This window comes from Vipera berus (genome assembly GCF_964194415.1).
Source record: "Vipera berus genome assembly, chromosome: 5".
Lineage (NCBI taxonomy): Eukaryota > Metazoa > Chordata > Lepidosauria > Squamata > Viperidae > Vipera > Vipera berus.
The window spans coordinates 97,939,341-97,952,001 of record NC_138207.1 but is presented as its reverse complement, the minus strand read 5'-3'; the positions used below and the strand labels follow the sequence as shown (position 1 = coordinate 97,952,001).

The 12,661-nt window shown below is 42.2% G+C and overlaps 1 protein-coding gene across 1 annotated transcript; it reads left to right on the top strand.

Moving 5' to 3' along the window:
• Positions 1–3,490: 3,490 nt before the first annotated feature.
• LOC308669193 (UPF0728 protein C10orf53 homolog) lies at positions 3,491–12,091 on the top strand (the record flags this gene model as incomplete). Its single annotated transcript, XM_081329782.1, has 3 exons — positions 3,491–3,584; positions 11,765–11,884; positions 12,027–12,091. 3 exons carry the CDS (start codon positions 3,491–3,493, stop codon positions 12,089–12,091), a joined length of 279 nt encoding a protein of 92 aa, XP_081185908.1.
• Between the last annotated feature and the right edge of the window lie 570 nt (positions 12,092–12,661).

Here is a 12,661-nt window from a genome sequence, read left to right as displayed (position 1 = left end):
TTTTAACTCTCCTTTTCAAGTCTTGCGAGATGGCCACCATCTCACCACTCAGTCTTCTGAAGTCTTAAGATGCCCATCTCCTACCATCTTTATTCATAGGGCTATTTTCATACCTTTCCTTCTTCTGGTTGCCTCTATCTAAACCGATTCCACTTTCTCTGTATCTTCTTAAAATGTAGTGCCCACAAATGGAAAGAAAACTTGTGGTAGGATCAAATGCCAGGTTGAAAAAGAATAACACAAGTTCTATCTCGGCTGTATCTGTGTATATCTATATCTATATCTATATCTATATCTATATCTATATCTATATCTATATCTATATCTATATCTATATCTATATCTATATCTATATCTATATCTATATCTATATCTATCTATCATCTATCTATCTATCTATCTATCTATCTATCTATCTATCTATCTATCTATCTATCTATCTATCTATCCACATACACATACACACACATGTGTGTGTGTGTGTGTATTTCCTCAATGGCTGTTCCTTTCTTCTCTCCATCATTAGACCCGTCTGTCTTGAAATTCTTCTGAGAAATGGGTGAGCTACTACCTGTTTTGCATGAAATGGCTAACGCAGTGAAACGGTTCAATCTTTGTCTTGCACAATATAATGCCTCCAAGTTTTCTTGAACCTTTCCCAGCAACTCAAGTTCATTCCTAGAAATAAACAAACAGCGCAGAAATGCTCTGGACTCATGGATTCCAGAAATAAGCAAGCTTTCAGATTTAAACTGGCTTTTACCGAGAAGATCAGATTCAGGGATATTTCGAGATAATTAACAAGGTATCGCTCAAGTCTTGCTTCAGTCCAGTGTACTGGGTAAAGCAATGTCTCTTGGACAAAATGCTTGTCCGTGCATTGTTAAGCAAAAACCTATCCAATTTATATTCTGGGCCCCCTTCGATCAAACTGTCCTGTTATGTGATAGCGCTATTTTTCTCTCACGTGCGTGCTTTGTGGTGGCCTGGATTTCAGGGAAGTTTTCCTATCAGTTAAAGTGAGTTGTAGCCAAACAATAGAATGCATTTTTTACTTTGCAACTTAGAAAACTATATATCATGGCTATCTATGCAAATTTGATGGGAAATGTAAAGGAAGGGTTTGATTGTGGACTTGCAGGATGCGTGCCCTGAAGGTTTGTTGGCGATGGCGAAGCCAAAAAATATTGATGAAGCATTAACGATCAGATCAGATCCCTTGGTTTCTAAGGAACGTGGTCTTATCCTACTTTATCTGAACTGCAAGTTCCAGCCAAGGGGGAAAAAATGGATCTTTGCAGCTGAAGGAATAATTTCAAACGGAAGCTACGGATGGGGTTGGGTTTTATAAATTGATCTTAACTTTTTAATCTGTATTAATTTATTACGGGCATTGCTGTTTAATTACTTTTTAATTTTTGTATCTTGTTTTTTATTATGTATTGCCCTGTTCACCGCCCTGAGTCCTTCGGGAGAAGGGCGGTATACAAATTAAATTAATAATAATAATAATAATAATAATAATAATAATAATAATAATAATAATAATAATAATAATAATAATAATAATAATAATAAATTCTCCATCCCTATAAGGTTGGTGGTGACACAGCGTAGACAGAAGAACAGCAGCAGAATAAGCAATTCTAGCCTTCCCCTCAACAAAACCCCACCCGTCCCATTGCGAGCGTGATTTCGGATCCGTTTTTAAACCCATTGAATATGTCCCATGGGAGCGCCCGTGTGTTTCGCCCAACGCTCATTGCAGAAGGACAAAACGCAAAAAAAAAAAAAGTTCCATCTGAAGGAACTTTGATGGGTGCACCAGCAAACCCCAAGTTGGGTATAGGAAGTGAATTTTCCTCTTCTCAACTTTCCCAGCTGCAGTTTTGTTTTTTGTTTTTTAAATTTGTAAAAACGTTTATCTATTTATGCAATATATCTTGGAACGCACACATTAAATGAAGCACTTTACTGACGCCTTTTAAGTTTTCTGTTTGGTTTTTTTCTTCCTCACGGTGGAGAATTTTTATTGTGAGGTGTGTGAGAAGGGGTTATTTTTCCCACCCACCCCTGCATCGCAATCCAGCTCTTGTACCCCAAAGCTATTTTTTTAATGCTGAAAAAAAGTAGACGGGTTAACTGCATTCGTGAGTTAATCTCTCGTCTGGTTTGAGCCAATACAAAAGTAACATTTTTTTGGCAGGTCAGCGTACAGATCAGCACATATGAGAGAGATCTGATGTTTAATCGTGTTTTTTTAAGTGAGTGTCTGGGCTTTAAAAAAAAAGATGATCTTTAGATGAAAGAAGAGTTGTTTTGGATCCTCATCTTATGGCTATATGGATTGATGCAGGCTAGATATAAGAACTGCATTCAAATGAGCTGATAGAGTATTATGTAGCGACAAGGTGACAATATATCCCAACTTTTTTACACTGTGTGCTGCATTAAAGTCCATATTTTAGTAATATTTTATTTTTATAACATAGTATTGATCGGTGCCAAATCTAAATGTGTATTTCTATAGCCTCTTTGGTTAGTATGAGCTATCGGTTGTATGTTTCCAGGCATAAAATCATTCCCATTCTCAGTCTTAAAGTTCATGGCACATTGTATACATTGATACTAAGAATTTAGAGTCCGTTGATTGTTGATCGCAAAGTAGTGAATAAAAAGCAAAAATTAAAAAACAACAACACGATGGTGGGTTTTATTCTGAATCAACTGTGTGTTTTAGCCTCGCTTGTTCGAGGTTGTCTTAATAATCAATCAATCAATCAATTTATCAATCAATCATTTCCATCTCAGACAATTGACTGTCCAGTCTCTTCTTAAAAACCTCCAGTGATGGGGCGACCATGATTTCTGAAGGCAAAGCTGTTCCACTGGTTGATTGTCCTCACTGTCAGGATGTTTCTGCTTAATTCTGGGTGGCTTCTGTCTGGTCTTTTTATTTATTTGATAATTTGTAGAGGTCCATCCAGTCCTATGAAGCTTCGGGGGAAAAGGACCCACTACAATGCTGAACTATAGTTCAGTGAACAGACAGGCTGAGTTCACACCGGGCTCTAATCTAAAAGTCAAATTAAGGTATTATAAATCCACAGAGGTTTTTTTCACTGCCCACGCCATTAGGAAAACGACTGTAGTTTGAGCCCATGACGAAAGGCCACACACCTTCACCAGATCATCAGAGTACCGCCGATTTGCAAGTCTGAAGTCCTGAAGCATCTCTCTCCTTCTTTCTTTCCCTCCCTCCCTCCCTGTGCAAATGAAGCAACACAGAATTGAATGCCAACATTTTCCCCCCCTTTGTGACACTGCATCCCTAAGGAGACGGCAAGCTCTGCCATGGCTACTGTGGGTGATGTCAAAGCCATCCGAGCTTCCTCCACAGCAGCAAGAGAAGAATGTGTTTCAGCTCCACCCTTCAGCTTGCTTCCTCATTCCTCAGGACTCTTCTTATAACTTAACTGGCTGCCCAGCAATGCCAAAGAAGGCTCTGGTGACCCTCAGATATGGACCTTATCAGAGCTGCGGGGTGGTTGAACACAGGACTTTTCGCCTGGAGGGCTTGCAAGGTGCGTGACAACCCACTTGGCTTCTTGCTGGGGGGAAAAACAACAACAAAACCACGAGTCGAGAGAAGGCGTACGGAGGTTCTTGGTCAACCAGGTCAGGGTTGTCCCAAAGGTGCTTTTTCAAAAGGCAACTGGACTTCCTTGGTTGTTGTTGTTTTGTTTTGTTTTTTGCTTGGAAGACATTTCGCTTCTGATCCAACAAGCTTTGTTGGTAACATCAGGATGGTGAGGAAGGGTGGGGTGGGGTGGGGTAATGGAAGGGTTAGTTCTGACCGGTTGGGAGAAGGGGGAATAAGAGGTCGATGGCTGGAGGGAAGAATTTTGAATGGAAGCTGTCTTTGTGGGTGGCAGAGGCAGGCCATGGGTGGCCTCCAACCCCCACCCTCCACTTCACAGCTCTCCATCATCCTTTTGAGTTCCGCTGCGGAAGTGTAACAAAAACCGCTGGATTTTGGGCTGCATAAGGTTCCTCCATTTGGGAAGTACTTTTGGAACCTCATCCTTCATCCCTGCCACCACCACCCCAAAAAAAAGAACAAAAATGACCTGACAGATTTCAGCTCTTGTCCCACCGCACGTGACCTCCTGTGGACCTTCAGAAGCTGAAGAGGCTAAGCTGCACCTTTCACGCATTGACCAGTCCAAGTTGAATGAAGACCATCCAACTAATAAATCTGCCCTTTTGCATTGATGTCTGGAAATGTTCCAATTTATGGGTGAATTCTCAGGTGAACAGCTTGGCTAACCTGGAGATTCTCCATTACCCAGGTCATGGTTGTCCCAAAGGTGCTTTTTCAGGAGGCAACTGGACTTTCTTGTTTTCCCTTGGAAGACATTTCATTTCTCATCCAAGAAACTTCTTCAGCTCAGACTAGATGGTGGGGAGTGGAAGGATTTATATTTAAATTGAGAAGGAAAGTGTCTTCAAAGAAAAATAAGGAAGTCCAGTGGCCTCCTGAAAAAGCACATTTGGGACAACTGTACCTGGATGACTGAAAATCTCCATAGACATTTAGCTATGGACTTTGGAATGAACATCCTCCTAATGGTGCGGGAGGATGAACGGATTTCCAGAAAACTTTGCAGACTCCAGGAACCATTTGTGCTTCAGTTTGAGATGCAGTCAACCCAGACTCATCCCCAACAGCCCACACTGGTCTTCAACAGTGAATGGACACAGGACAGAAAACGTCTTGCAGCTAAGTAGGCTCCACACTCATTTGCACTACTCAGGTGACCTTCAGGACACAGGTAAACCTCCAAGTGGCCTCAACGACTCTCTAAAAGAAGGCAAATGACCAGCTGTCTGCAAGGAGTATAAATCCTTCCATTCTCCAACATCCAGTCAGAGCTGAAGAAGCTTCTTGGATGAGAAGCAAAACATCTTCAAAGAAAAACAAGGAAGTCCAGTTGCCTCCTGGAAAAGCCCGCTTGGGATAACCTGCTATTGGTTAATCATGTCGATCTCTTGTTTGTAATAAGTGAATGAAAATTCACTTATTAAGTTAAAGGACTTCTAGTTCTTTGCTCATTTGCTTCTTTCACTGGATGAAAAAAATGGATAGAAACAAATCAAGGAGAGAACCAACTTAGAACTAAGGGGAAATTTCTTGGCAGTGAGAACAGTCAATCAGTGGAAGGGGTTGCCTTCAGATGCTGTGGGTGCTCCATCACTGGAGGCCTTTAAGAAGAGACTGGACAATCATTTGTCTGAAGTAGGATAGGGTCTCCTGCTTAAGGAGACTAGAAGACCCCCAAGGTCCCTTCCAACTCTGTTACTCTGTTCTGTTCTATGTTCTTCCAACAAAAATTTTCCTACTGAGAGAAATTCTTTCCCTTCAGGTGCATGGAGTACTGAACACAGTACATTAAGAAAGGAATACACATAGATTTTTTTTTCTGTTCAGGTGGAAAACAACTGTGGTAGGGGTTTTATTATTGTCACTGAAGTTTTACTAGGACGCTGAGCATGTCGATCAGAAGGTCGGCAGTTTGGCGGGTCGAATCCCGAGTGCTTCTGCCAACCTAGCAGTTCAAAAGCACGTAAAAATGCAAGTAGAAAAATAGGGACCACTACGGTGGGAAGGTAACAGCGTTCCGTGCGCCTTTGGCATCTAGTCATGCCGGCCACATGACCACGGAGACGTCCTCGGACAAGCGCTGGCTCTTCGGCTTTCAAACGGAGATGAGCACCGGCCCCTAGAGTCGGAAACGACTAGCACGCATGTGCGGGGGAACCTTTACCTTTACCTTTAATACTGTCTTCTGCTCTCTGTTTTGTTCGATAAGAAGTGGAATACTTTTGAAAAGCTTACAATTGTTGGTTTTTTTGCCTTCTGTGAGAACAAAAAAAGTCCTTTTCTTTCTGAATTTACAAACCATCTGAGCGCCTTGCATGTCGTTTTGGGTGGGCTTTGGGAATGCTTTTAATACCAAACAAAAGGCAGTTGTTGTCAACATAAAGATATGCAAATATATGTTTGTCTCTTCCACAAAACACCTGTGTCAAACAACATGTGGGGCATCCAAGGTCAAAAATCCCCAGACAAACATATGTTCAAGAGGGTCTTATTACTGAGTCCAAAGAGAGTTAGTTCTAGGTAAGTGGGTTTAATCTAAAATGTGTTGCTACCAAAGAAAACAATTGATCTGCGGGATCACGAGAGGGAAGTTCATTTTAACAGTTGTTCCTTTCATACAACCTACTTCAACCTACTTGGCCGATCTTAGAAAATTGAGTAGGATTGAAACTAGTTAGAACATAGAAGGGAGATCACCGCAAATTGCCCACATTGTAGACTGAGACCAGGAAACATTCCAGAAATTAATGTAGAAGATATAAACACGACCATATCATTGTCAAGGGAGCTACATGGACATGTCCATGAAGACAGAATAGAGTAGAGTAGAGTAGAGTAGAGTAGAGTAGAGTAGAGTAGAGTAGAGTAGAGTTGGAAGGGACCTTGGAGGTCTTCTAGTCCAGCCCCCTGCTCAAGCAGGAAAACCTATACCATCTCAGACAGGTGAATGTGCAGTCTCTTCTTAAAAATCTCCAATGATGGAGCGCCCAATTTCTGGAGGCAAGCTGTTCCACTGGTTGATTGTCCTCATGGTCAGGAAGTTTCTCCTTAATTTCAGGTTGCTTCTCTCTTTGATCAGTTTCCATCCAATGTTTCTTGTCCTGCCCTCTGGTGCTTTGGTGACCAACCTGGCCCCCTCTGCCTTGTGGCAGCCCCTCAGATACTGGAACACTGCTATCATGTCTCCCCTATTGGACTAGAAGGCTTCTGAGGTCCCGTCCAGCTCTATGATTCTATGTTCTAAGTCGTTTTTGACTTGATTCAAAGACTTTGCCTTCTATTGCTTCTTACTGATGCACACTGAAAACAAATTGCCTATTGCACCAAAGACCATGGATCGTGTTCACCTTTCTGCATGACAACCCCTCAAAGCCAAAGCCAACACTTACTACCCATTTTCTCACTTCAAAGAAAAAAACCCATACCCTTTCTTATAAGAACCACAATTTGTATCTGCTTAGTTTTTCTCCCAAGGAACCCATCACATCTAGGAAGTGAACGGTTAGGATGGGGGAACTGGTAGGCCAGAGGTAGTTCCATTCTGTCGCCGTTCTTTCTTCGTTATTTGTAAGGCACTCACAGCCTCTGTAGCTCTTAATGTATCCTGGTTGCAGTAACGCTACTTACAGTAACAATACTTACTTCCTAAGGCAGCTTCATTTGTCCTGCAAGGAAATGGGAAATTCGATTACAGCTCCCACTGGATTATCTAATTAGACGTTTTAGTAATAACAGATAACTTAATTGGCAGATAGGCCAAGGTTCATGGTTATGTTAGTTGGCTGCGTGTTCATGTGTGCCTGCTCGTAAAAGAATTTTTAAGGGCAGAATTGCCCACAGCATTTTCTGTAACTAGGATGGTGAACCAGACCCCCTGTAGTAGCATAGAAATTACATTGGCTAATATATACTGTATGTCCAGATGCAAAATGATATGATTTGCACACAAATATACCATAATATGTAAGGGACGCAGTGGCTCAGTGGGTTAGGATGCTGAGCTTGTCGACCAGATGGTCGGCAGTTTGGCGGGTCAAATCCCAAGTGCCGCGTAACAGAGTGAGCGCCTGTTACTCGTCCCAGCTTCTGCCAACCTAGCAGTTCGAAAGCACGTCAAAATGCAAATAGAAAAATAGGGACCACTGCGGTGGGAAGGTAACAGCGTTCTGTGTGCCTTTGGCGTCTAGTCATGCTGGCCACATGACCACGGAGATGTCCTCGGACAAGCGCTGGCTCTTCGGCTTTGAAACGGAGATGAGCACCGGCCCCTAGAGTCGGAAACGACTAGCACGCATGTGTGGGGGAACCTTTACCTTTATACCATAATATAATGAGGGACCTGATAAAGCTCAGGGGGAGTAAAGTCAAGGTTTGGCTTTTTTATATATAAAACTCTAGAGAAATTTACGAATTTCTTGCAATGCTTGATTTATACATAAATGGGGCTGTAGGACAGATGTAGAATCAAAACGAGAATACCAACTCATACCCCACCACAGGATTGTTGTTGTAGGGCAAATAGGAGGAGGAGGTTGTGTTGGATAACTACAATCCAGGGAATAAAGTCGATATTTTAAATGGGAGCCAGGAAAAGGATCATCGTATGGATTTTGAAGCAATTCAGAGAGTACTGGACAAGTCACATTTTCCAACCAGATCAGCCCTAAAGAATGAAGAATTTTCTGATTAAAGAAAAATTTCCCTTAAGTTTCCCAACGATGAACTTAGCAGGGATGTGCACTAATGTTTAGGCTTTTATTTCTGCAAGAACTTCCTGGCCAAAATCCAAATTAATTCTAACAGCATAAATGCAGTTAAAATGTAAAATGCAAAACGTTTATTATACTTTGATTGAAAAGTATAATATAAAGTTGTTACTGGCACCCAAAGACAAACGTCCACCGGCACTGTCCAATTGCCGTAATACCTGCTGGGGTCTTATTTAATTATTTGTATGATTACTTTTAAATTAAATCACCCACTAGCTAGAACTTTCTGGTTAATGGTAAAACGCCCCACAATTTGAATTGAGCCATATAGATCAATTCCTAATTTTTCAAAAGATTTTGATGACTGTCTTGTTGCTGGTCCTTAGTTCACACTGAAGCTGCAATAGACTTTTCATAAATTCAAAATAGCATTAGGATTGTATTGGACTTCAATTATAATTTGACCTGATCGTCATCAATGGCGGAGAGTGTTATCTATGGCACTCAGATGGTCCGATATAAATTATTACTTCTTCTTCTTCTTCTTCTTCTTCTTCTTCTTCTTCTTCTTCTTCTTCTTCTTCTTCTTCTTCTTCTTCTTCTTCTTCTTCTTCTTCTTCTTCTTCTTCTTCTTCCTCTTCTTCTTCTTCTTCTCCTCCTCCTCCTCCTCCTCCTCCTCCTCCTCCTCCTCCTCCTCCTCCTCCTCCTTCTTCTTCTTCTTCTTCTTCTTCTTCTTCTTCTTCTTCTTCTTCTTCTTCTTCTTCTTCTTCTCCTCCTCCTTCTCCTTCTTCTTCTCCTCCTCCTCCTCTTGTTTATCAACTCTCCCTGATCAGATCAATTTTAATCTTGTGCCAGTAAGTGTGTCATTCACACGTTTATGGCACAAAGGGGGGGGAATAATATAAACAATACAAACACAGTATAGCAGCTTCTCTGTGTTATAAACCCAGTATATATTCTCTCTCTCTCTCAAACTTTCTGTGTAAGTATGTGGATATAAATGTTTTCAGGGTCAGGAATATGTTGTTTTTTTCCTTCAGAAGTCAACTTCTGAACCACCTTCTTCTTCTTCTTCTTCTTCTTCTTCTTCTTCTTCTTCTTCTTCTTCTTCTTCTTCTTCTTCTTCTTCTTCTTCTTCTTCTTCTTCTTCTTCTTCTTCTCCTCCTCCTCCTCCTCCTCCTCCTCCTCCTCCTCCTCCTCCTCCTCCTCCTCCATTATTTTGGGGAAAGCAGAATAATAAAATGTCACAAGACAAGGAGAAGTGGCAGCCCAGGAGGAAGAGACTTCCTCGAGTTTATTTTATTGCATTCTGCTAATTGCACAAGCCCATTAAGTCTCTCCAGAAAGCACTAAGAACATCTTAAGACATCTCTCCCAGTCTAGCAAAACATTTGCCCAAACTTTCAAGAGCTTAATTAACCGGACTTCTTGCTGGTGAAACTTCCTGTCATTCATCAGGAAGCTCAATTAAAATTCAGCCTCCGAACTAGGGGGCAGAGGGAAGTCACAGCTGGCTTGTAGAGAAAGGCTGAACTGATTTAGCCGTGAAGTGGACTCACGCCAGCAGATAAAAGTTCCCGCAACTGTGAAGTTTGCCGAAGAAGGGAAACTTGGTGGAGCAGTGGGCTAATGCCTCCTTAAGTAACACCAGCTGCCTGCAATTAGTGCAGGTTCGCATCCCACCAGGCTCAAGGTTGACTCAGCCTTCCATCCTTCCGAGGTAGGTAAAATGAGGACCCAGATTGTTGGGGGCAATTAAGCTGACTTTGTAATAATGCCGCTTGGGGTGTGTGTGAAAGCCCTAATAAGCAGGCATATACATAGAATGAAGGCTACTGCTAAGCTTGTAAGCCGCCCTGAGTCTTCGGAGAAGGGCGGGATATAAATGGAATTAAAATAAATAAAAAATAAAAAAAAATTATGTCTACCTCTCCAAAAGAGAAAAACTTGTACGCTGACCTCCCCAAAAAAGTTAAAAGAGGAATCGCCGTATCACCGGGAATTTATTTATCTATGTTGTATAGGGACCACTCCGGTGGGAAGGTCACAGCGTTCTGTGCGCCTTTGGTCGTGCCGGCCACATGACCACGGAGACGTCCTCGGACAAGCGCTGGCTCTCCGGCTTTGAAACGGAGATGAGCACCGGCCCCTAGAGTCGGAAACGACTAGCGTGCATGCGTGGGGGAACCTTTACCTTATCAGCAACTTTGCCAATTCAGTTTCTTGCCCGGTTGCTAGAGGTGCAGAAATCTGAAGTAGCTAAAATAAAAATTAAGAGTCCTTAATTAGCGGAAGGCTAATTAACTCCTGACAATGTCTAAAGAAAGGTCTATTTCGGGACGAGACCCTCAAGGTGCCTGCTTTTTTTAAAAAAAAAAAAGTCTGCTTTGTTTGGTTTTGGTTTTGCTGCGTGCGCCTGTCTTTAAAATTATTTGACTAGGCAGAAAAACAAATAAACAGGTGCACAAGCCATAGTTCTGTGTAATGCATAAACCGTGAACAGAACAGATATATTTAAAGCCTGTTTAACTTGGCATGGGAGAAACCACCAGCAGACTTTCTTTTTTTCTAAGTCAGACAGGAAGCATCAAGGATTTTCTGAGAGTCGCACAACTCTCCAATGAAGACATGTTTTGTTGAGGCTTTAACTTAGAAAAAGCGAATTAATGGGAGAGATTTAAAGGAGTTGGACCAGGGTGGGGAAAAATAAGACACTATCTTTGGTTTGTCGCACAGTCAGCCAGATGTTCCAAATGGATTTGGCATCTTTATCCACCTAGACCAGGGGTAGGCAACCTTGGCTCTTTTATGACTCGTGGACTTCAACTCCCAGAATTCCTGAGCCAGCATGGGGGAACTACGGCCCCTTTGTGACTCGTGGATTTCAACTCCCAGAATTCCTCAGCCAGCATGGCTCAGCTTGGAAACCTCTCCCTTTCCCCTCAGCATGGCTGGCTCAGGAATTCTGGGAGTTGAAGTCCACGAGTCGTAAAAGAGCTGAGGTTGCCTACCCCTGCCCTAGACAGTCCTTTCCCAGGACCTGGGATAAGCAGATGTTGATGGTTTATAATATTAAGAGGTATCATCACAGGACATAAGCTGTTTTGAGTCAAGCTGCCTTTCGGAATTGACCAATGGTGAATTTGTCAATGCCGATGGGGTTCAAATGGTGCTCCAGATGTTTTGGGATTGCACCCAAGGCGCCTATTAGTATTGGTAAAGCCTTTGCTTTCTTTCACCCCAGTCATTCTATTTCTGTTTGCCGGTCTCTTATCGTCATTGTTATTCTTAATAATCTTGTGATTAATCTCGAGATGCCCTTCATATAACTCCCGATGTCAACAGCTTTGGAAACAAACCCTCTTTTCTTCTTGCTGTTGCTTTTCTGCAGCTGTGTTAAAAGCAGATGGGCATCAAATCGTTCTGGAGCAGATTCCCGACTGGAACGACGTGCAGCTGGTTGTGAATGGAGAGACCATCTTCCAGTGCAACATTAACGATTTAGATTTTGGTAAGTGCCAGTGGCATCCACGTGGACTCAGCCATCTCGGAAGTATACTTCCTTTTACTCACGGCTGAGAAATGCCACAAGTCAAGATCCACGGATGTCCTCTGGATTTTGATCTATTAATTACTTGCTCTCTTTCTCTCAGGAGGAGATGGGAAGTTGGACCCACTCTGCCAAGAAGCCAGAGAGGCGGTCTTAAAAGCCTACTGACATTTCGTTCCGTTTTGTTTGTTTGTTTTTAAAAGCTCGTTTCTCATGAATGAAGGCAAAAAAAAGAGACTCCTTTCCTATCCTGATGCCAAAACAGTGTGGTCTCCGATTCACTAATCACATCTCTGTTTTATATCTACTTAATTTAGAGCCTTTCCTTGGCTCTTCTGAGGTGTTCCTCACCTTCTTGAATCGTCACCGTGTCCACAAGGGGAGAGGGATGATCAAAGCACTATTGCACTGCTTCTCTGTGTGTTGAAGCTTCGTGAGAATCGTCTTTCTACTGCATTCCTGCCATATAGAGAGTTTGTTTGCTAGGAGCTTGGGGGGGGGGGGAAATAAATTCAACAATAAATAAATAAAATATCACCGTTGCATGGCGTTTCCGGTTTCAAGTACTTGAAAGAAGTTCGCCGGCTTCTCACATCAACCCGTAACTAGGTAGCGTAGATTCATATGGAACAGGATTTGACTATAGGAGGGGATGCTTCAAGTGCTGAATCGCAAGCATAGTTTTCTCTCCAAAATATGGCAATAAAATTACTTGTTTCATCTGCGACCTTGACCTGC